The sequence below is a fragment of the Lathyrus oleraceus genome, chromosome 4, assembly GCF_024323335.1.
Source record: "Lathyrus oleraceus cultivar Zhongwan6 chromosome 4, CAAS_Psat_ZW6_1.0, whole genome shotgun sequence".
NCBI lineage: Eukaryota > Viridiplantae > Streptophyta > Magnoliopsida > Fabales > Fabaceae > Lathyrus > Lathyrus oleraceus.
In genome coordinates, this window is record NC_066582.1 from 221,417,437 (window position 1) to 221,443,513 (window position 26,077).

The 26,077-nt window shown below is 34.1% G+C and overlaps 2 protein-coding genes across 2 annotated transcripts; one reads left to right on the top strand and one right to left on the bottom strand.

Moving 5' to 3' along the window:
• The first annotated feature begins 2,175 nt into the window (after positions 1 to 2,175).
• Positions 2,176 to 4,133, top strand: LOC127074653 (V-type proton ATPase 16 kDa proteolipid subunit). Its single transcript, XM_051015990.1, has 3 exons — positions 2,176 to 2,395; positions 2,483 to 2,768; positions 3,659 to 4,133. Exons 1-3 carry the CDS (start codon positions 2,320 to 2,322, stop codon positions 3,789 to 3,791), a joined length of 495 nt encoding a protein of 164 aa, XP_050871947.1. The 5' UTR covers positions 2,176 to 2,319; the 3' UTR covers positions 3,792 to 4,133.
• LOC127074651 (glyoxylase I 4) lies at positions 4,084 to 5,183 on the bottom strand. Its single transcript, XM_051015989.1, has 3 exons — positions 4,946 to 5,183; positions 4,731 to 4,851; positions 4,084 to 4,641 (listed from the first exon to the last, which is right to left on the bottom strand). Exons 1-3 carry the CDS (start codon positions 5,110 to 5,112, stop codon positions 4,348 to 4,350), a joined length of 582 nt encoding a protein of 193 aa, XP_050871946.1. The 5' UTR covers positions 5,113 to 5,183; the 3' UTR covers positions 4,084 to 4,347.
• Positions 5,184 to 26,077: the final 20,894 nt, after the last annotated feature.

The following is a 26,077-nucleotide window of genomic DNA, read 5'->3' on the forward strand; positions in this document are numbered from 1 at the left end:
TGGTTGAGATGTAATTCTCACATTCCATGATATGTTGAGTGTAATACTTTCCATTTACTATGGGTTAGTAGCATACTTGTTAATTTAATCCAAGTTGAGGCCCTCCCTCTTACATATTGTAAAGCCCTCATTATTGGTGGATGTTTGGTTGAATATTCTCCCATTAATAACAAAAGATCTTTAAGCTTTTTTTAAAAATCAATACACCCATCTTTGAAAATTTTACCATGAACTACGAGGTTTTGATCCCTCATTTATGTTAGTACGTAGGCATAAGACCAAAAATCTTATCAAACACAAAAATGTAAATAATGAATTATTTTCTCATCCCCTCATTCTATTTTTAAAACAAATATCTTTTCAACCAAAACAAATGCACACAAAAGGGCTCCCTAGGAGTACCTAGGACGCTTTGGGTGCTAATATCTTCCCTTTGTGTAACCAACCCCATTTACCTGTAATCTCTGACATTTTATTAGTTTTGATTTGAAAACTTCTTATTTTTGGACTTTGTTCGTACTTTCTCCTCTTTCCTTTGGAAACAATAAAAGCGCGGTGACGACTCTGGTTTTATTGACGTTGAGTTAACCAATAGCTCAGTTGTCATGAATTTACCACTACAGAAAAAAAAATGGCGACTCTGATGGGGAGTAGTCCCAAATGGGTTTAGCCTAATTTTTGTGTGTATTTTATTTGTTAATCATTGATGTTTGTATGTTTGTATATATTGTATGTGTGATATTTTCTGTCTGTTATGCTTGGTGATCTTTGTTGGTGAGATACGTTCTATACCCAAACTTGAGTGCAATCTAAGATAGGAGGTGGGTATAGTCAATGTTGGCTTTGATGGAGTTATTCCTGAAAGAGTTGATTTGAGATCCCCCACTCAGTGGAGACCTCTTTGGAGTTACTGGTGTCATACGAGTAAGTCGTGGATATGCACTACTTTCTCCGACATGGGAGTTCGAGAAGCTGAGAACCGTAGAACATTTAATCCAACTTGGCCTATTTAGGACGTAGTGCAAAGACTGTTCAAGTGTAGACTTGATAATAGTTGTTACGCGATACTACACTCAGATGAGTTTCTCTTGAGAATACAATGGGTTGATGAGTTAGCCATCCGAACCTATAATATCCGATAGATGGGATCACAACTCTGGGAACTTTTTTAGAACATGCTCTGCAGGGTTTTATCCTTAGTACACTCCTTTGGGATGGTTCTTAACCCGACTCCATGCTCGTGACTCGCAACAAACCTTTTGATTCTTGGTTGATCTGATCAATTACCATTAATATCAACGGATCTTGGGTGTTGATAGGGTGAAAATCCTAATCCACCAAAATGGATGATTGATCTTGACAATGACTTCATCCGTCTCTTGACCTTTGTTTGTGTTTTCCTTGTGTGTCATCCCTTGTGTGTGATTGCTGCATTCATGCATATATGCACATCATAACATTCATCACAAAAGATAAATTTCAAGGAACTAAGGTCGTGTTTGCAAATATTTTCAGACCATGGATTGTGGACGAAGGAACACTAAAAAATACGGTTTCAGATGTCCAGATTTGAAAGAGTTAAGGAAGCTAGCATCATTTGTAGTTGATCCCTTAGATTTCAAAAGACGTCATGAGAAGCTTTTGTCTGTGCTGTCTACCGAGGTTGTTGAATGACTCTTGAATGTGTTGGTTCAATTTTGTCCCCTCTTTGGATCTTAATTGGATGCGCCAGTTCAGCTGGCGCATCAGTTAAGAAAAATGGTCATTTTGATATTTTTTTTAAAATTTTAGTTATTTTGATATTTTAACTGAAAATGTTGATTATTTAAAAAAAAATTCATTCATCTTCGCCAAACATTTTTTGGTTATGACTTTGATTTAATAAACATAATAAATAGTAAATTGAATATTAAACACAACTTTTGAAATTTTTTACATTAATAATACTAATAATAATAATTCTGATCTATTTTTAATTTTTATAACAAAAAATATTTTTAAGAAACCGTTCTTTTTTTATTTTTAGTTTTTTTATAAAGAAAATCTTATATGTGTAAAAGTCTTTTATATAGTATATTCTTTTTTCTTTTGTAATATTTCTAAAAAATTATTGTATTTAATATTTAAAAGTAATATAATACCAAAATAAAAATAAAATAATATTGATTTTATTTTATTCACGAATTATTTTACAATAAGGATGTGATTGATATTAGACACCAGGCAAAATATCAAAGGCAAAAAAAAGGAGACACGAGAAGGAAAGAACGAATTGCCGATCAGAGATCCGAGAATCAGAACGCAACAGATCGATCCAAAATGGCTCCATTCAGTGGCGACGAAACTGCTCCCTTCTTCGGCTTCCTCGGCGCCGCCGCGGCTCTTGTTTTCTCCTGTAAGTATTCATATTCATAATCCAATCTGATCCAACGCAATAATTGAATAATAATAATCTCTGATTCGAAATGATGTCGTTTTGCAGGTATGGGAGCGGCTTACGGTACGGCCAAGAGTGGCGTCGGAGTTGCATCGATGGGAGTGATGAGACCTGAACTTGTTATGAAATCGATCGTTCCGGTTGTTATGGCTGGTGTGTTAGGTATCTATGGTTTGATTATTGCGGTTATCATCAGTACTGGAATTAATCCTAAGGCCAAATCTTATTATCTCTTTGATGGTTATGCGCATCTTTCTTCTGGTCTTGCTTGTGGTCTTGCCGGTCTTTCTGCTGGTATGGCCATCGGCATCGTCGGTGATGCCGGTGTTAGGTATATTTTACTTTTATTTCATTTTTTTTTGTTTGATCTTGAATTTCATGGATGTTAGTGAAATATTTGTGTGATAATTGAATTACTAATGATTTAATGTGTGATTTCTTGTTGTTTGGAACGTGTTTGTGGTTGCAGGATTTATGGTATGATCTGTGTTAAGAGTTTATAAAATTAACTTTGATATTTTTCTAAGCTGATTTTTGGCTTCTCTGCATAAGCCACAGAAATTTGCTTATAGAATTGGGGTATATAGAGCTAAATCATGAGGGCTTTTCAGTTGTTTACTCGTTGATTGATTTCTACATGGTGTTGTTAAATAGCGGCGCTATAAGTTAGTGAGAATCGCTGTTCAATACAAATGTTGTCGGAAGTAGTGGCTATAGCGACTCTAAAGGACTCTTATACGATGGAATTTGAATAAACTTTTTTTTTATAATGATTTACCATTGACAATGATAATACTGATTGTAAAAACAATTAATCTGTATGCTATTGTATGTATGATAAGTGCTGAATGAAGTGTTTGTTTGGATACACCATCAGATAGTTCAATATGAATTTACTGAACCTCCAAATTATGGAAGCGATAGAACTTGCGGTCATACGACATTCCACCGTGTAAACATGTTAATCCAAATGTGCTGTCAATTTCCAGATATGTTATGTGAAAACTGAACATGTTGAGATATGTTAATCCAAATGTGTGTATAGTTTTGTTTCGTTGTGATTGTTTGTATTGGTGTGCTAGGTGATTCATGCATTTCATCTCTGGATTTTGATACTCAGTTGCAGATAATATCAGTTCGAACTGGTTTTGTAAAAATATTTTTTAAGGTTGCAAGTTTACAATGAATTGAATTTGACTTGTTGGTAACTGTCTTTTGTAGAGCAAATGCTCAACAACCAAAGCTTTTCGTTGGAATGATTCTTATCCTCATTTTCGCTGAGGCACTGGCGTTGTATGGACTTATTGTTGGCATCATCCTCTCTTCCCGTGCTGGCCAATCCAGGGCTGAGTAATTTCCTATTTCGCATTGGCTGTGGTTTGCAGAGCCACAGATTGTGAATGTCACTGGAATTGGTTTTGGTAATTTTAGTACACTGGTTGCTGGTTTTCATTATTTCAAGTTATTCTATTTATTTATGTACTCGTTTTAAAATTGAGGTTATCTAGGACCAAGAATAAAGCTTTTCTCCTTGCATCATTAGTTTTTAATATGCTCAGTTAATAGATCAGAGATCTATATACTTAGACAGATGTTTGTTTTGATTCCAATAACTTATTAAATATGGTTTTGTACTCTTGAAAATGTATCTCCCAAACAACCTTTATACCTTTCATTTATATTGTTTTATTCAATATATGATCTCTGTGTGTGTCTTTTCATATTATTTCACTTGACAATTTTATTATCATTTCAAGCACACCATATACAACATAGTATTGGATAGTTGAATACATAAATTAACAATGCTCTGCACCTTTTCCCTGTTTTGATGATGATAAACAACTTTTCTGATTTTACAGACATAAAAGATAATTACTTTCACCACCTTATTTTGACATTATGGAACCTTAAAACGCAAAGTTCATCATGTCCATGCTCAAGCTTCGCATCATAACATTTTCCATGAATCCACATTTGCTGGGAGCCTTCTTAATGCTCTGGTTTCTTGCCTTGAAAGAGCATGAAGAAGAAGAAATAGGCACTATTGGGATATTCTCACAGTTGCAAAGTTCTACCATGTATCCATCTGGGTCATGGAAAAACACCTGCTCCACCTTGATTCCTTCATCCTCTACCAATGCTGTAACATACTTCATCCCCATTTCTTCCAACCTCATTTTCACAAGTCCAACATCTGTACACTGCACAAAACCAAATGGCAAATACTTTTAGTAATTGTTTGTTTAAATTAGATTTAATTTAAAATTATTAGAATACAAAGCTTAATTACCTGGAATGATATGTGGTTGTCCTTGGGATTAATGGGTCGTGGTTCATCCATAGGAGTATCATCAAATGCATCATAGTTTGGATTCTCAAGCAGGTGTATTCCAAAACCATAATTATACAACCTACACCAAAAAGAAACAAAAGATTGTAATGCATTGGAAACTCGTACAAACCAAAAAATAAACAAAAATAGTAATAAATCAAAGTACTACTAACCAGGCTCCATTGAATTTGAAAGAGGAAGGGCGTTTGATGAGACCAAAACCCAAGACTTCTTCATAAAATCTCATAGAGTCTAACACTGATCTGCACAATAGAGAGACATGATTCAGGGAGAGAAGTGGTAGTGGTGCTTCGTAGCTGCCAGTTATCTCCATGTTCATATTTTCTCTCTTTCAACACTTCACTCACCTAAACTTTTTTAGATGTTAGCTTTGAAGTGTGAATTTCATTTGCTAGGTTGCTTCCTATATATACATCAGGAATTTCATAACGAAATATTTATTTGTCCTTGTGAGTAGGAGTTTTCCAGGAAGGTTCTTTCATTAATCCGAAATTTCATGAAAAAAGAACGTAGCTGCCACTGTGCAGAAAGAAATAAGGCACTAGTAATATAAATTAATTCTTTATCACTCATCTAAAAGAGTTGGATAACTCTCTCCAACCTAATTTTTAGAGACTATCTATTATTAAAGTACCTTATAAAAATAAAAAAGTGCTCTCAGATTTCGGAGACGCATCTCCGGACGCGCCCTAAGTCAATAGAAGTCTGACTTAGTGTGAAAAACTATGGAGATACATCTTCGTAAACATTATGGAGATGCATCTCCGGACTCTATTTGTTCTAAAACGTGCTAGAATCCCTTCTCCTTCCTCACTTCTAAAAAACAATTCTAAAATTTTGTCAAACTCTCTCAACTTACATTCTCTCGAAATCAGTCAAACAAGTTTAAAGTATCTTCCATCAATATTAAGTACATCAAAGAGATCATTCATCACTGAAGTAAACTCTCAATTTGTAAGATTTTTATTTTTGTAATTTTTTTTGAGTTTTTGTATAAATTTGTAGAATTTGATGATTAAAGTATGAAATATATAGTTTTTCCATGATTGATAGTTTATACATAATGAAAAACGTGTTTGATGGTTAAAAGTGACGATCAATGCATTATTCTGAGGATTTGGAGGTCCGCATCACTGCCATTGACGTAGCTGAAAGTTGCAGAAAATTTTGGAGATGCACCTTTGAAATTTCTCAACGTTTGGATTCCCAAGAACCGAAGATGCATCTCCGTAATTTATTTGTCTATTTTTTTTTGCTTTTAATGCTTGTAGGGTTGCTTGTAGTAATTGTGTGACACTTGTCTAGTTTACTTACAAGCATTATGACCGATCGAGACGACATACTAAGGCACGTGATAATTACACAATATGCATATGTCTAGAGGCGAAAAAACCAGGTTTTAGAGGTTCCTGTTCCATCTAGTCCGGTTCATGCGGAGACGTCGACTTTTGGGACTCATATATCTTCATCTTCTTCTTTCCGTAGGAGACGGGCGTCACCTAGTGACGTATCACTACCTCCATATTTTCGTAGGCGACATGTTTCACATATTCATGCACCAGAGGTACCTGAGTCACCAGAGGTACCTGAGGCACAGGGCTACCTCAGACTGATGAGGCTGATGAGCCAGTGCCATCTCAAGCTGATGAGGCTGATGAGCCAGTGCCACCTTAGGTATTTGGAGGAGGCTCTCTAGAGTTGTCATTGTTACCTTTTTATATGGACCATACTGTCAGATATATTTGGGACGGAGAGGTAAAGTTAGTTGAATGCATTTCTTTTAAATTACGTTTATTATTATATTACATGTTTTTGACATTGATTTATTTTTCTGCATAACCGTGATCTGCTCAAATTCATTAACCATGGGCTGAAGATTGTTGGCTTACATCAGCCTAATGAGGAGTGGTTTTAGGATGCTTTGTTCCTATCTGGGATGAAGGACTTAGCAAGATCGATTATGGTACGATGAACCACGAGTTGTTTAATGCATTCGTGGAGAGATGGCACACTGAGACCTCATCATTTCATCTATCATTTAGTGAGATGTCTATCACATTCGATGATGTGTCGTGTTTGATGTTGTAGCAGTAAATTCATGATCATCAAGCTATGGATAAACTTGACGTTAATAAAACCAGAGTCGCCACCGCGCTTTAATTGTTTCTAAAGGAAAAGGGAAAAGTACGAACAAAATCCAAAGATAAGAAATTTTCAAATCAAAACTAATAAAATGCCATAGATTACAGGTAAGGGAGTTAGTTAAATGATTACAGAGGGAAGGTATTAGCACCCAACGTGTCATAGGTACTCCTAGGGAGCCCTTTTTTATGTGTATATGTGTTTTTGGCATAAATGATGTTTGAGAAAAATAGAGTATAGGGATGAGAAAAGAATTCATTGATTATATTTTTGTGTTTGACAAGACCTTCGGACTTGTGCCTACGTACCAACATAAAAATGCGGGATCAAAACCTCGTAGTTCGTGGTAACAATTTCAAAGTTGGTGAATTGCTTTTAACAAAAGTTTAAATGAAAAGGGCACAAAGGGGCCAAAAATTTGAATGGTGTTGTTAGTTCTTTTTGTCTTTTTGAAATTTTAAGTCAATATAATTAAGTTTATTTACGAAATTTGATTTAAGAAAAAGTTTGAAAATTCAATGGCATTAGGCCAAAGTTTCTAATTATTAAAACAAAGTCTATGTTTGAAAACACAAGCAAATAAAGTTTTTGAAAAGGGGGAGAGATTTTGAAATTTAAGAAGTGGAAGGAGATGTGGAGACTATCTTAAATATAACTTAAAAGTTAAGAGTTGAAAAGATCTGACCAATGAGATGCAATCCAACAGACAAGAATGTCATATAGAAAATCCATTTTCCCTTTGGACTTTGAATCAAGCAATAATCAAGGAACAATTAGCAATATCCAGATATCATGAAGATCAAGGCATCAAATAAAGATAGCCACATCCAAGCAAGCAACTCCAATAGCTAGTAATCTTCATTGTCTTCCAATGTATCAGATGAAATATTCCTTGATCAACTCAGAACAAAGCATCAGACACAAGATCAAAATAACAATTAGTACAAAGACAAATTGCAGATGAATTCAAACAAGATCCAAGGCTTGCATCAGATGAAGGCTCAGTTTACAATAATTTGGTTTCAAAATGTTGGCATTGGCCAAGTCCTTTTTGCACAGGGAATATTGCCTAGTTCTAAGTCCAAGAGTTCAGATTAAGATCAACAGTCAACCAAATATTTTTTAGGTTTTTTTTGTTGTTATTAAGTATTTTAAGGTCCTAAGACCACAAACAAAATCAAAATGCACAAATAATATATACAATCACAAGATATGGCTCAAATGAGCAAAGTGAAAATGATATAAACATAAACAAGTTAAATGAAATGTAAATGACAATGAATGATAAATGACTGAAATTTAAATTGCATAAAGTAAATGACTTGAAAGTAAAGCAATATTAACAAGATTTAGGCAAATGTAAGTCAAGGGTTAGTCAGGGGTTAGTGGTGTTTTTTAATTGATTAAGTCATTCTTTGGAGAACACTCAACCATTCTTTCACAAGCATGATTCCTTAAACCAAGATATCTTCCATGAGAAGAGCTCCAACTTGGATAATTCAACAAGTATGCCACTAACTCTCATGAAAGGAAAAAAGGTCAAGTTTCCACACAATACCATAAAGAATGGGTGACTTACAATCTCACTTACTAGAATGCTATGCCTTTAGGATCAAATTTAGCTCTATGTTAAGCAATCGTCCAATGTAGAAGTCACAACTATCTGAGGTCGGGCAATAAAAATTTAGATGTTAATGCATGTTAGAGATTTGGTATGAAGAACCAAACTCCTAAAACATATCACATACTAAAAGAAAAGATCAAGAGGGAGGGACCTATCTCAGTCATACTTGTATTGGTTTATCTAACACAAGGTCATTGATGAACCAATTAGCCTTAAGACATTAGAGATTTCATTGGTCAAATGAAGGAATGAAAAAGAATAGGGATGAAGATGAAGAGGGAGGGGAAGATAGAAACACAAATTGACCAAGGGAGGATTTTATCAAATCAAAACCATTCATTCATTTTGGGAGATGAAATGTACATTTCATCAATCCCCTAAATCCAATGGTTTTGATCCAACAAAAGTCAAATCAACCTTGACCAAAGCCCAAACAGAAAGTCAAACATCACAAGACCATAAAAATGGCTCAACATAATTTTTACACATTTAATCAATTAAAAATGAATTAAAATACATTTTTATTTGGTCAAAACCTAAAATCTCTTCAAAACACCAAATAAATGGCCAAGAGATTTATCCTAGGTCAAACAAGGTCAAAGGACCTTAGACAAAAAAATTCATGATTTTTTAAAAGTCAGAAGTTTTTTAAACAATTAAAAATATGCATAATAATATTTAATTCATGAAAAATATCAAAATTAATCCAAAAAATAATTTTAATTCAGAATATGAAAGAGAAAAATATTTAAAGATTTTTGGTGAAAATCACATATTTTTTGGATTAAAAATGAAATTAATACGAATTAAACAAAATAAAAGGATTAAACATAAAATCAGAAATTAAAATTAAAATAGAAAAAACAAGGGTCATCAGATCTCCCTTATTAATTGAGGTGGCAGATCTGATGGCCACACGCGCGTGTTCCATGGTGGTCCTCAGTCAAAGAGATGTACGTGTGGTAATCAAAAGCAATGGTCCAGATTCTAACATCCAATCATGATCAGATGGCCAAGAGATGTGCCAACACACCACCGGAGCTAGGGCTCCGGTCATCTTCTCCGATGACCTCCACCGGACTGGTCCAACTTCATCTCTATGGAAAATGAAAAACAAGGACACTATTTCAAAGAGAAAACGCTAAGGATCACGGATTTGGCCTCAATTTTCTCCTATTCCAAGTATATAGAAAGATACAGGGATTTGAATTTTGAGGATCATGAACTGAATTGCTTCGGTTTGACCTCAAAGCAACTCAATCTTGTTGCCTACATTGGTAGGACTTCAGCCAACCAAAATCACAAAGAATGGTGAAAAATTGAGAGAGAATCGAAGAGATGAAAATTCTGGAAAATAACCTTCGAGTGAGTTTCAAACTTGCTTGATCTTGCTTCCAATTGGCCTTGGCTTGGCTTCAGAAGATTGTAGGAGTTGAATTGGATCAAGGAAAGGCTTGGATTCTTGGAGTTTCAATCTCAAAATAGAAGGAGATTTTAAACTCGGTTTTCAAATGAAAACCTTCAAGATTATCCTCTAATGGTGAGGGTTTGGATTGCAGGTTCAAAGCTTGGGCAGGGTGTTCTTAATTCTGAGCAATGAAGGTCTTATATATAGGCAAGGCAATTGCTTTCTACACATTTCAAAAATTGGCCAAAAATAGCAATTCACTTGCATGGGCGTGTGATAGGCCCATGAAATAATGCAATCAGGTCCAAAATCCCTCATGTGCAATGCTGAAAGCATGTCATGTGATCATGCAATGGAAAATGAAACGTGAATGTGAATTTCATCCAAATGATCCCTTGAAGAGAAACCATGCGTAAGTCCTTCAATTCTTGGCCAAATGAGATGATCTTGGACTTTTTGGGAAGGTGCGATCAAGGGGAACAACTTTCATGTTGAACACTTTTCTATTTGAAGCTTTTATCATGATGAATTTTGAGGTGGAAGTTTGGAAAATCAAACATATTTGAAAATTTTCTAAGTACCAAGTCAAATGTTCACTTCTTCCACCTTGAATAACTTTTTCTATGGGTTTCAAATGGAAAAAGTTTCTTCGTAAAAGTTGTATCTATTTCAAACCTATTCAATTGGGTCATAAATTTGACCTCATTTGGATTTGGCATGAAGGAGTTATGCATTTTAGAAGTTGAGGAAAATCACTCGTTCAATGGTAATGGCCCAAAATTACCTATAATGTTTCCTCTTGGCACATGCATTTGCAAGTTTAATTTGAATTTCTTAAAAGAATAAAATTTGGATAATACATCTTTAATTTTATAATGAAACTTGAATATCTTTAATATAATAAAAATTGAGAAAGTTATGGTCCTTGGAAGTTGACCTCCTAACTAGGGTTCAAACAAAATGACCTATAATCTTTCACCATAAAAAATGACTTTCCAAGAAAAACTAGATATTGACTTCAACATGAAAGTTGTTTGTAATGTCATAAAGAGTAACGTTTCTCTTGGGATGATTTTAATATGGCAAAAGTTGTAGGAGATAGGGTCTAGGGAACCCTAGTTTTGACCAGTTGACTTTCTCTGGTCAACCACCATGAACCAACTTGAAAACTTGAAGTTCTCTTTCTCTATTGGACTCATGGAGGATAATATATGTATAAGATGATGTAATATGAAGTATACCTTGAAATATTTGATAAAATGGTGAAGAAAAATGCCGAGGAAGTCACACAAGATACCCAAATGGATTAGGGCTTCCAAGGCAAACAAGCTTCAAACTCTTGATGAATTCTTGATCAAAATGATAAATGAAGATCATGGGGATCTATGTATGATTTCTAGAGTCAATGTGAACCATATATTGATTAGTATCCTTTCATTGAGGGTCTTAAACCCTAGATATGAGCTTGATGGAGCATGGGTGAACACACACATTACCTACAAAAGAAGTAAACTATACATTAACATATTTTTGGTATTTTGGTTAGTAAATAATAAAAAACAAAGTATGATACAATCGAATGTGCTTTGTGACCTCTCCCAATGCAAACCCAATGAATGAGGGGTAAGGAGGATGCCAAAGTGTGATCCCAAAGCTAATGCATATGATGAGATAGCATGAGGGATCTTAGGGTCAAAATTGGGGTCTTACAGCTGCATCTTCAAATTAGGGGGAACGTTCTAGATAATGAGAGGATTAGCAAATATGAGGCATTCAAGTTGATGGTAGACTATCTGAGATTTGACCCAGAGGCTGCCTTGAGAGAGTTGGAAAAAACCCGAGGGGCTCATGCTAGGTTTGAATTCTTGAAAAAGGTATATACATATGAGATTCTTAGAGAAGAGAAAACTAGAGGTGATGACGAGCAGGTAGGGCTCTATAGAGCGTATCTATGAGAGCATACATATTATATTTGGTTGGTACTATGATTTTTATGGACAAGAGTGTCACTTTTGTGGATGTCATCTATCTACGATACTTCGAGGACTTTGAGCGGATCTATGAGTACAAATAAAGGGCTTCTGGTTTGGTCTACTTGTACTCTAAGTTATCTGAGGTTTGTACATGGAAGAAGAATAAGGTGATAGACAACATCACACTTTTGACGGTAATATTTATTGGTCTTTTAGTGTTTGTGTGTCATTTTCATTACATTTTTGCAACACCCTTACTGATGATTTGTGTGTTCCAACACCTTTCAGGCTTGGATCCTCCAACACTTCCAACACATCTCTAGTTGGTCGTGTGTATTGACCTATATTGAGATCATGCGGCGTGCTTCTGCATCTTCCCCGCTCAGAGATAACCAGGAGTTAGAGTTGTTTCAAGTGTATCTTGATCGCTTGGTAGCTGAGGATTGCACTTTAACAACTAGGTCGATCACCGTGAGACACAACCATTTGGCGATATAGTGTTATACTCAGGATGGTTGGATTGTGGTTCATGATTGAAATTTCCTCATCTTCCCGAGCGCTTCATGCGGAAGTTCGGCTACACCCAGACTATTCCAAGATACTCTATTGTCTCTGCTCCTCCTGCTATGACACATAGAGATATGTATGCCATATATGATGATTATCTTATTCATCTAGTATTGGAGGAGGTACGAAGTACCGTAGTTAAGAGCGACTGGAGCTACGTCGATGGGTACATCAGGTGGTTCTTTAGGATGTCGCATCCATATATGGTGCAGGCTGCTCCAAGAGATCCACCGGGACCAACTCATCAGCAGATACTAGAGGAGAAGCAGACACAGTTAATCATGCTCATGATGTGTTGCCTAAATGTCATCGCATTGTGGAGATTGTGCAAGTAGACATTGAAAGGGGTATCTTTCGTGATGGTTCTGAGGTGAAGGAGGTCCTAGATGCCATTATGACGGAGACATGAAAGACACTGATGTACCTGAGATAGCGTCGGAGGACAGGGGCAGAGAAGTCCGATGAGTTCGAGGAGTTCTAGTCCGACACACATAGTAGTTGATAGTATTTTTACTTTAAATTTATTATTGATTGTATTTTATTTTGACTTATTTCGACTATATTATGTATTTCGACTTAATTGTGTATCAGCTGATGACTTATTTTGACCATTTGTATTTATATATGTCATTTTTTGTATATCGATTGTCATTTTCATCTGAGTAACCATAAAAATGAATTTACTTGCATTGTTTTGATTACGAAGATGCATCTCCGAAAATCCTAAAGGAAAATGCATCTTCAAATCAATATATATTTAAAATGGACCTTTTAGAGAGGGATGTATGAGGTGTGTTTTGAAATATTACAGAGATACATCTTCTAAATTGTAACGTTTTGACTTAAGATAAGGTACATTTGAAGATGCATCTCCGAAAACTGAGGGACATTTTGGATGTTCCATAGGACGTTTTTCCACCCTATAGAGTGATAAAAAATATCATTTTTAAATGTATAATCATCAATGTGTCAACTTAGATATATGTCATTGTTATTTTAAGATGACCAATGGACATATGGATCATCTAATTAATTGATATTAGGTTAATTTTTTATATTTAATTATTTTAAATTTAAATTTTGAGTTAATTTTGCTTACATAGTTCCAATATTCAACAAAACTTCACGTCATTAAAGAATTTTATATCTCATAAATTTAAATTTTATTTTTCAATATTGATTTTTATAGTAAATCATATCACTTTTAACAAATGAATTTGATTTGATCAATTTAGTACTAAAATAAGATCCTATTGAAATTTCTAGTTGATAGATCTATAGGTACAAATTATGACTAATGTTTTGAGGAACTTATAAATAATGCTATTTTAAATGTAAATATACAGAAATATAAGAATAAAGTGCTATAAAAACTATAAAATACAAGAAAATTGTGTAATGTACCTATATTAGAAAGGGTTAAATATGATTTTAGTCTCTCTAAAGTTAGTCATTTTTACTTTTCGTTCCTGTAAAAAAATTCATTAAAGAACCATCCTCATAATAATTATCGTCCACATTTTTGATCACTGACGTTAGATATGAGTAATGGAAAGTGACGTGACAGTATAAGTGGCCAAAATTTGAAAGTTAAGAGTTAAAATGCGTGCCACTTAGAATTTTACTGGGAGTTAAGTGATTCGTTACTGCATAGTAAAAGTTAAAACTTAGTTATCATTGTGTTAAAATGATTTACCATTGTGTCTATTGGTTGACTGAATTGTGTTAAACTGATCTAGAAACCCTAGGTTATCCGAATCGTATTTCATGGTTGTGATATATCCTGCTCACTATTGATGCAATTACGAAGTTAACTCGCTGTGTACTAAGGTTGGTGTGGTCCTTGAAGTGGGTCGGTGCTTGAAAGTTATGGTCCTTGGTGTTTCATTTAGTGTGTTCCGATCAGGTTTGTCCCACATGTCTATTTCTCTTTTCCGTTTTTTAGCATTGTTTTGTCCCACATGTCTCTTTCTCTTTCCGATTTTTAGCATTGTTTCGTTTTCCTATGTCCCACAACTTTTAGGGTTTCTGAATTGAAATGTTAAAACAAGGGAATATAATAACATAACATTGACTGTATTTTGCTTTATGGTAGTTACACATTGATGTTATATTGACAGAATATTTAATGCCCAATTGATAGTTTCTTGATTGAGTTATTGTAGTTACGTGAAATTATTACAAATTTATCCTTACCATGTGTGTAATTTATAAGAGATATGCTTATTTAAGGTGTTATTATACAATAAGGGTTGTTTTGTAAAAGACCCCAAGTTAAGATATGAAGGTGGGGATATGTATGCATACAATGGATAAGACAATGATTATTGGTCCTTCATTGAAGCTCGTGATCTAATTAAGGCTATGGATTCAAAGTTTAAAGTTGAAGGTGTGAAAATGTGGTGGAAACATGTAGGTGGTAGTTTGGAAAAAGATCTCAAACCCTTTAGAAATGACGAGGACGCGTCATTTTTATCTTTGTTTGCTGAGAAGAATGAATGTGAAGCTAAAACTTATACCGAGGCCAAACCATTTACAAGTGAGTTGACATATATGGAGAGGTTAAGATATAAAAATAAGGGGAACAAGTATTAAGGATGATGAGAATGATGGTCAATACACTAAATAAAGTGATGAAACTATCAATGGTATACACTTTGAAGACATTGGAGAAGAGGGAATGCATGATTTTGATGAAGAATTTGATGAAGGTTTTGAAGTGTTGGATGAAGGTGATGTTGATGGGAGAGATGATGTTGATGGCTGCAACAGAGGAAACTTACTATGAAGCACATGAAGCTAAGATGATGAAAGTTAAGGAGGTGAGTTTAGATTCTTTTGAATGGTTAAATTTTGTTCCCAAACACAAATGGTGTAAGCATGCATTTCCATTTTACTCTAAGTGTGATGTTTTAATGAACAATATTAGTTAATCTAGAGCCATGTGTTTGAAAGTTCCGTGAAGCATCTCAATTATGGGAAATGCATTTAGTGCACATGTTCCCGCTCTATGAATGACTCCCTCGACATTTCCACTGTCCTAAGGAAATCAACCAGACATTATGAAGTCGTTGCTGACTTTGAAAGACTTCTTGTACTCCATATCACACAAAGCCTTAGGGGAAACTATTCTGTGACAACCATGAGCCTAATGTAGAAGAGTCCCATTTACCATTTCAAAGGGATAATCTCAATACATATCAAGGTACAATAACTATCTATACATCTGCATGCATAAGACTTAAGTTACACACACACACACACACACTTTTCATATATCACTCGACCTTTTTTGGACTTAATTATTGACTTGTACATTGAAGTGCTAACCTTACAGATCCACCCCTGTGTAATTGTTCCAGTGACTTGCATCACCATGTTAGGAGTCCACCACCTAAATTAATCCATAATTCTCGTTCCATGATGGAACAATAAATGATCTACTACAACATTTTCAAACCATTTCGTATCTTGGATCTATAAATCATACTTTTGTAGCAATATGACCCATTGTAATAACTGAGGTTTTAATTCTCCTATGTTCAAAAAATATTTTAAGGTTGCAAGATCCGTGAACACAATAGCCTTTAAACCAATAAAATATGAATGAATTTTTTCTAGGGAAATTATTATTGCGAGAATCTCTTCTTTTTAATGTATAATTAATCTGATTCCCATTAAGTACTTTGATAACATAGATTATAATACAAAAGAGTTTATAATTTCTTTGATCAAGAACTTCCCATACGGCATAATGACTAGCGTCAAATATCATCTCAAAAGGTAATCTCCCATTGGGATCTATGATTAAACTCATTGTCTTTTACTAACAAAATGCACAAAGGTTTGAAATTTTTTGAAAACTATTTTATAAAACTCCTATAGAATCTTTCATGCCCTAAAAAACGTCTAATCCCATTCATATTAATAAGGGAGGTAATTTTTCTAAGACCTCAACCATAGCCTTGTCTACTTCAATACCCCACGAGGAAATTTTGGGCCCTAGTACAATTCCTTATGTTATCTTAAAATGAATTTTTTACGAATTTAACATTAAATTAGTTTCAATACATCTTTTTAAAACAAATTCTAGATTTTTTTAAATAACAGTCAAAGGTCTCACCAAAAACGGAATAATTCATAAACACCTCCATTAAATTTTCAATCATATTAGAAAAAATTGAAAGCATGCACCTTTGAAATGTGGTTGGTGCATTGCACAAGCAGAATGGTGTTCTTCGGTAAGCATAGACTCCAAATGGACATGTGAATGCTATCTTTTTTAATCGTCAAGATCTATAGAAATTTGGTTATAACTAGAGTAACCATCAAGAAAACGGTAAAACAATTTACTTGATAATCTTTCAAGCATACAGTCCATGAATGACAATGGGAAATGCTTATTTCTCTTGGCTCTATTCATCCTTATATAGTCAATGGACATCCTCCATTTTGTAACTGTTCGAGTTGGAATTAGCCCATTTTTCTCATCTTTCTCTATTCTGATCGGACTATGTGAGTTGGACTTACCTACCCATTATCGCATATTGGATAAATTATTTCGGCTTCTCGTAATCATACAACTTCTTTCTTGTTGGGTTCAATTGTATTATTCTTCTTTCTTGATTTTGTGCAAGCAATCCACATGGCTTATTCTTTTCAGATAAAAAATGTTCCACCCAATTGCGTCTCGATTCTTCTTCAAAATATTCATAAGTTTTTCTTCTTCCTCTTGTGTTAGTCTGTTACTCATAACTTACACTTTGGTGGAATCTTCCCATAAAAATATGGATTTGAAGTGTTTCGACAGTTCCTTGAGTTCTAGTGTTAGCTTTTCATGTTTATCTTCTGTGAGACCCCCTTCATTTAATTCTTCAATTTGGGAATACTTTTGAAGTTTTCACATATGATTTTTCTTCGAAAACTAAATCTTTTTCTTCCTTTATGATAGGTTTCACCATAACCCTTACCAACATTGGAGATGTTGTCTTATTTGGAGTTGTGTCTTCAAGTATTTCTTCAATTTCATCTAATTGATCTTGTTCGTTTACATGACGTATTACTTCTAAAATGTTGAATACTACATATTCATTATGAAACCTCAATATTAATTCCCCCAATTCTACATCAATTAGGGTTCTTCCCATAACTAGGAATGGTCTCACCAATAAAAGGGATGTTTTTGAATCTTCTGCCATATCCAAAATTACAAATTCAACAAGGAATACAAATTTTTCTACTCGTACCAGTACTTATTTTAAGATTCTATAAGGATAAAGTCGTGATTTATCGCCTAATGCGAGTGTCATTCTTATGGATATATGTTCTCCAACATTTAGCTTTCTCACAGTTGATAGAGGAATTAGATTGATGCTCACCCTTAGATCATCACACAAGGCTCTTCCTAAATGTAATAACCCAATAGTAAAAGGAATGCTAAATCTTCTTGGATCCTTTAACTGAGTAACTTCTATTGAATTATTTCCCTACACTCTTCATTTAAATGTATCTACTTACTATCTTATCTTTTCCAACCGATCCTTTATGTATTATGCCTAAACTGGCAATTTCTCTATGGCCTCTCCAAAAATAATGTTTATTTGAAGTTGAGTAAACATTTCTAGGAATTTCGTAAATTGTCCTTCTTTTTCATCTTTCTTCTTTAGGTGGGTAAGTTTCCGCTTTTTTTTTTGTCTCACATACACTTTCTCCTGTTTTTTCCTCACACCCTACCTTTTCTTCTTCCACTAATTATGTTGCCTTTCTTTCTCTACTCCTTTCATTACTTTTTTTTAACTCCTTAGCACTGGTTGTTCTAAGAATTTTTCTACTCCTTAACTCCATATTTTGGCAGCTTGCATACACTTTCTCATCCACTTGCTTCTTTTTCAGAGTCTCCAAAGTTTCCTTTGAAAATCTTAAGAACTCTGCTAGAGTTTTCTCCAGAGATTGAGACCTCTTTGGTTCATATATAGATTTCTCTTGATAATCAACCTCATATGCAAGAGGGTGTATATTTGAGTAATAGTTGCTTCCTTGATAATGAATTTCATTATAACTCTCTGTATGGATTTCCTCTTCAGCAAGAAACCATTATGAATTGGACATATTAGCCGTATGGCCACCCCACAGTAATCACTCATGCGATCTTGCTATTATTTCTAGTAGGGTGTATGCGTCCAATATTGGTTTGACATCCTTTCAAACCTGTATTTCACATCACTTAAAATAGAAAATACCTTTAGTAATATCTATGTAATAAAATTAAAATAAAAAACTGAAAACAAAATAGTAAATTGGAAATTAATGTGAGTAAAAATTCAAGTAGAGTTGTCTATTGTTGCCTTGTTGAAGTGATCAACAATCCCCAACAGAGGAGCCATTTTGTGGGACTGAAAACAATTCTTGTAGTCATTGTGCCAACAAAAAACACAATGTGAGAAGTTCAATTATCGTATCCACAAAGATTTTATTAACCTTATATAAGAAAAAGGTGAGTGCACTTGTGCCTTCAACATATTAGTGTGTAACAATAACAAGGGATACGTAGAGCGCGGTTGGTTGGTTTGTGTACTTAATAATAAATCTAAAAATTCTAACTACCAGTTGACAAATATAATTATAAAAGAGATTAAGTTCTCCTTTTGAATAATCTACCACTAGATGTGATAATTCCCATGAGTGAACCCATAATGATTATGTTTTAATTATAACCTTTTACAAAACATGGAATATCTAATCGCAAGGTGTTCTGCTTCATCAAAATCAACCCCCCGCATACTGGGAGTCCCCAATTGCAGTGATGAAGACTTTATGCACTACTATAAATATTGCATTTTATGATAAAACTTTTACCCCACCCAACAAAAAATCAAGGTAAAATTCCAAGATGCGCTATGTTTTTTTTCAAGAAATTATCATCTATTCCCTTGGTTTAAGAATAAAACCGAAAGGTAAACTAATTCAAGTTACACGCTTCGAGTCCCAACAACTGCAATTTTTTTTTCTTCTGTAAAAGTGATGTCTTTTCTATTATTTAAGTTTTTATTTTATTATTAAATATTCTATTCCATCGGTTTCTCAAATAACTGAGGGGTATGATACCCATATTTTACCATAAAAGGATTCTTTCACTAAGTTTTATCCTAAACCTAACTCACAAGTTCATACGCTCCATACTCTTAAACATCATTTTGTTGGACGGATTGTGAGACTGTTTTTTTTGTTTTTGTTTTATGTTGTTGTTCTTCTTATACCAACCATTAGCAAATCATTTTTCTGTTCTTGCAATCTATCTCACATAATGGAGTTGTTGTTGTTGTTTACGTCAATGTTTAATGGAATATCTTTCCAATATTGTTAACTAAAGAAAACTTTCTATAATACATACATACATGATTAAGAATAAATTTCTCAATATTCTAAATCGAAGAAATCAATATATATATATATATATATATATATATATATATATATATATATATATATATATATATATATATATATATATATATATATTGTAACACACAAAGAAATTGGTGAATGACAAAAAATAGAAAAAGAAAAAAAAATACATGTTACTTCAATTTTTTTCCATTCACCATTTTTTTGGCAATAGAAGTCATATATTGAAGGTGAGAAAAATATACACAAGAAGGGGGGGGGGGGGGGGGGGTGAATTGTGTATGTGAAACTTTACTTCTTTTTTCTTAAACCTGTTTCAAAACCTGAGATGTCAAGCTCAAATTCTAATCCAAGTAAGAGTCTGAATCAGATCAGAATCTGACTTCAAAGTTTGTTGCACAGCGGAATGTAAAAGCATAAGTAAATAAAGAGACACACAATATATATTGGTTCCTCTCAACTCGAGAGTAGTCCATTCCTTGTTTAGCACAAGATATTTTCACTATAATAAATAAATTACACTTTGCTCATTCAAACTAGAAAGAGACTTTTTCTCAAGCCCTCAAGCAAGAGACTTCAATGTCTGAACAACCTATTCAGGACTTCCTGCTCAATCCCACGGAAAGAGACTTCATGCTCAATCCCACGGAAAGAGACTTCATGCTCAATCAAACCCTGAAATATATTTCCATATCTGCCTTCAAGCATGAGACTTCAATGCTCAATGTAACCAGAAAAAGACTTCTTGCTTAAGCCAATAGCTCAAGACTTCCTGCTCAAACCCTCAGTTCAAGACTTCTTTGCTTAAGTACTCGGCAAGAGACTTTTCTTTCTCAAACACTAAGTCTGAGAATTTTACATATTCTAAACATCAATTTAGGATAGTAAATACAAATGCACTTGATACTCTTATTAGTGGTGCATAGTTATAACATAAATTCTGATGTCTTTTAGATTTTTAAGATAAACAAAGATAAGAAATATTAAGACCCTATTGTACAAGCTAACAAATATAAAAAAGTTTTCTTGCTTGTATCAGATCCTTTTTGTGTTGTGTGGTTCTGTTGACAGTTTATTCAAAGAGTTCCATAATATTTGAATCTTTAGCACTTTAAACGTTTTCAACAATAGTCAACAAACCCATATTGATCAACTTTTCCACACCTTCTTCAAATCCCTGAACTTCCTTTTATAGGATCAGGAAAATAGCCGTTGGAGGATTTGAACATAACGAGCTAGCTTAGTGAAGAATTATGCCAAGAGAGACGATGGAGACTAGAATCTACTCCCAAACTTTGTCCACTGAATAATAGCAACACTCTCAGTACCTTTCAAAGACGCCACATCTCTATTTCTTGAGCCTTGCAAAACTAAACCCTAGTTAATTTTATCCAAAAATCAGGGGCTTTGATAGGACAAGACTCCTTTAGTACAGTGTACGGATCATATGCCCTTCAGCCTTTCAGAATCTGAGTTGTCATCAAAAGCTGGGTCGAGACCAGAGTCTGAACCTTCAGAGTCAGATGCCTTTAGATGCTGATGAACTACTACAGAATCTGATCAATCATAATCTAATTCACTTCTTTGTGGAACTAAGTCTATTGATAGACTTGAAACGTTCATATAGTTTGACTTCAAAACCTGCACACTTGAACAACTATTAGCAAACCCTTTTGTTCTTTAAATACATTGTTATCATTAAAACCTTTTAAGGGTATGAACAAATATTGTTCCAATATTTTCCCCTTTTTTATGATGACAAATAAATGTATTTAAGAATAATGTTTGATGATTTAATTAACACAGTCTAACATTAGAGTCTAAGCTTTGTAAGCCCCCCCCTAAGTTAGATAGTTCATTAAGGTGAGGTTTGTAAGCACCCCCTAAGTCTGATAGTTCATTAATACAAGGTTTGTAGGCTCCTTTTAACTCCTTATCTATAATCAACAAATTCTAACATCAGAGTCAGAGGTTTGTAAGCTCCCCCTGAGTTTGATAAACCTTATGTTGAGGTTTGTAAGCTCCTCCTTTAGTCTGATGGTTCATTAAGGTAAGGTTTGTAAGCTTTCCCTAAGTCATGTCTTTGTTAATTAAATTAAGTATTTAAGCCCAGTAAGATAAATTACTCAAAAATATAAATAACTTAGAGCTTATAACTCCGAAGTTGTTTTGGCAGAAACTTCTTTGTTCAAATGCATCAACCTCTTCTTAAATACTCTCCATATTTTCTCCCCTTTGTCACTATCAAAAATATTTTCAAAGAAAGAGAAAAACAATAAAACTGAAAAAAATGAAGTTTAAAACAATTTTAATGCACGTAATTTTGAAAGAGATTAAAACATTGAAAGATTTGAAAGAATTATTTTTTTTTCAAAAGAAGAAGACATTTTAAAATAGTTTAAAATCCTTTTCAAGAATCTGAAAGAGAAGAAAATTAACCAAAGAAATTATTTACTTCTTATGGTAAATGACTACCATTTCAGTTTCTAAGAAGTGTTTATGATCCAATATGGCATGCTTCATTAGTGGTTGGCTTTGATAATTTCAAAGATCAGAAACTTAAACCACACATGGGTGATTGATCTGTTGGTGTAAGCCCTAGAGGCCAATACTTTTGGGTACTTGTATCGAATTATTTATTAATAATAAAGAGGCATTTTCTTTATTATGGTTGATTAATAAAGTCCCTGGAATAGATAGTCCGTTTAATGTATTAAGTGTGACTTAATCATGAGAACACATTAAACATAAGGACACTATTCTTAAAGTATCCGTAGTCGAGCTTTAGTGTGAAGTGGGATAACATTAAAGCATTAAGACTATTATGTTTGTAGACTGATGATCACATCTCATGGATCATGGATAAAGAGTTATCAAGTCTTAAACATAGGTATGAATATTAGGAGTAATATTTATACCGGATTGACCCGCTATGAGAATACTATATAGAAAGTTATGCAAAGTGTCATAAGTTATTCTCATGGTGATAATAGTGTATACCACTCTTCGACCTGAAACCACTATGGATCCTAGATGTAGAGTCGAGTGCTTTATTGCTGATCCAACGTTGTCCGTAACTGGATAACCATAAAGACAGTTGATGGGTACTCCACGAAGCATGCGGAGGGACATGAGTGTCCTAGATGGAATTTGCCAATCCTGCGTAACAGGATAAATGTCTATGGGCCCAATATTGAACTGGACAAGGGTGACACGGTCTATACCTTGTGTTCAATATAGACATAAGGGCAAAGGAGTAATTATACACATAATTATTATCACAGGAGGTTTTGTCAGATCACATGACATTTTCGTGACTTGGGTAGCAGTGATGTGTTGCTAGATACCACTCACTGTTTATTATGTTAAATACGTGATTTAATATAATTGCCAACGCCGCGAAAACCTATAGGGTCACACACAAAGGACGGATTGATGAGAGATAGAATAATTAAGGAATATCGTAAGGTACGGTGTACTTAAGTAGAATACGAAATATGGTAAGGTACCAAGTACTTAAGTGATTTCGGCATATTATGAGATATGGGCCAAAATGCACTTAAGTGGGCCTTTTGGCTTGAAGCCCACACAAGTGGTTCTATAAATAGAACCCCTTGGGTAGAAGCATTGTCACTCAACTCACTGAGACAGAAAACACAACTGAAGAGTTGGAATTTCGTATCTCTCTCTCACTCAAAGCCTTCATTCATAACAGCTAGCACTGCGATTGAAGGAATCCGTTCGTGTGGACTGAGTAGAGACGTTGTCATCGTTCAACGTTCGTGATCGCCCCGTGGATCTGTATCAAAGGTTTTGATCATTATCAGAGATCTGCGCCAAAGGTTTGAATCGCCACAAGAGGTAACGATTCTATCACTGATCATGCCCATTCGTAAGGATCACTAAATGGAGAAATTTTTAAATTCCGCTGCGCCTTGGATGGAAATTCTCCAACATGATCTTCCATACTTCTATTAAAATAACAAATAATCATTTCAATTTATAACTCAAACCACATTAGACTTCTTACTCGATCTAACTCAAAATGAGCTCATCAATAGAGAAATCTTCTCCCTCCCATGTCTTATTAGCAACCCAGGTTCAAGAGGAAGAGACCTTTAAGAAGACACCTGAACAAAAGAAAAAATATTTTGAGGAGAATTCTTTCAACATCTTCTTCAAATTTTGAAGCCAAAGATGATCATAAAAAGAAGATAAAACCCAAGAGAAGGAGAAGTTCTGCCAACATAGTCTATTTTAATTCAAATGCTAAAGATGGAATGGGTTGTGAGATGGGTTAACTTTCATCAAGCTCGGGGTTTTAAAGATGATTAAAAATATCTTGTAATTAAGTAATGTAATCAATCTATTTGATGAATTAAATTTTCACCAATTTCTTTAGTATATCATTATTTAGTCATAATCATTTCTTACAGAGGAAACTGAGAAAGAAGTATCAGAGTAAAAAAAAACAAAAAAAAAGACTAAACAAACGAATTCTTTTAACATAATGACTTTCAATATATTCATTTATTGGAGATGCTTTACAAGTCATACAAACCAAAATCAAGCATAATATCATAAACATTACATCTAAATAATCCAAACAAAAAGAAAATAAATGCATAAAAGAGAAACTTAAGGACACGCTGCCTGCCGAAGTGAAACAGAAGGCAGGTCCAGAAGCTGTACATTAGAAGTATTTGCATTATCCCAATGTCAGCTATCAACTTCTTTCCTAAAATATTTAATGAAATATCATTCACATTTACAACATGAAGAGGATAAGTCTTCAATATCTGTGTTGAGAAGAAGAAGCAAATTTGTTTAATCAGATTCCATTAAATCTAAGTTCTCAAGTGTTTTGACATTAGAAGATGATTCCAAACTGCCCTTTTTCGAGAACAAAGATTAGATATCTTTGATAGATCAAAGATATCCTTAAGGATACACTGAAATTGTTTTGAGATATGAGCATATGGGGTAACTCCATCAACTTCACAATCAGTTGCATAAGCAGAAGTAGTTAAGGTTATCATGAAATGTACATCAGAAGCTCCAGAGAGGATGGCAAGCTTATCAACATAAGCTTTAATCCAGAATTATTCAATCAAACTTGAGCATGTATGGCAAAATATCCTTTTGGAATAGCCATCCCAACCGTGCTTAGAAACACAACTTTGAAGATCATTTCCTAAGGCACTCATATCTTCAGGATTGACAACCCTTTCATTGATGACAACTAACTAGTTTCTCAGGCCAAGATTAGATCTAAAAGTCATCTCAGGGTGAGACAAAGGGTTCAGGAGGAAGGTTCTGAAAAACACAGACAAATGAGTTTTTCAGATGAGATGCAAAATGAGAAAAAGAATGCCATTTAAAATAGAAAAAAGCCCAACAAAAATCCAAGAGAGAAAAAGATTTAAGACATCTAGATTTTGAAAAGATAACTTATAGAAAATATTTTGGAAAACAAACAAGTAAGATAAACAAGTACAAGCACATATTCCCCATGAGTCAGTCTTAAGGATTAAAGAATCCTTTCACACTCACAAAGTAAATGACTTAAATCAGAAAACGGTTTCTTGATTTCTTCAACAAGTACACTTGTCCCACGAGTCAGTCTTAAAGATTAAAAATCCTTTCATACTCATAAAACAAATGACTTAGAGTAGAAACAATTTTTTTGATCCACATAAATTTGAAAGAACCCCCTCAAAAGCTCCTTCAAGGTCATATGCTTATGTTTGAGCACTCAGTATAGCATTAACATGACTTTATTCAACCCATCATTGTTTATCTTATGTAGTTTCCATTCTTTGACTAATGAAGGAAACTTCAATGAAAGCTGAAGCCCTGACTAAATAGCACAACCAAGCTCTGATACCAACTGAAGGTGAAAAAAATATACACAAGAAGGGGGGGATTGAATTGTGTATCTGAAAGTTTACTTCTTTTTCTTAAACCTGTTTCAAAACTGGAGATGCCAAACTCAGATTCTGATCCAAGTAAGATTCAGAATCAGATCAGAGTCTGACTTCATAGTTTTTTGCACAACAGAATATAAAAGCAGAAGTAAATAAAGAGACTCACAATATATCCTGGTTCCTCTCAACTCGAGAGTAGTCCAACCCTCTTGTAATACAATATATTTTCCCTATAATCA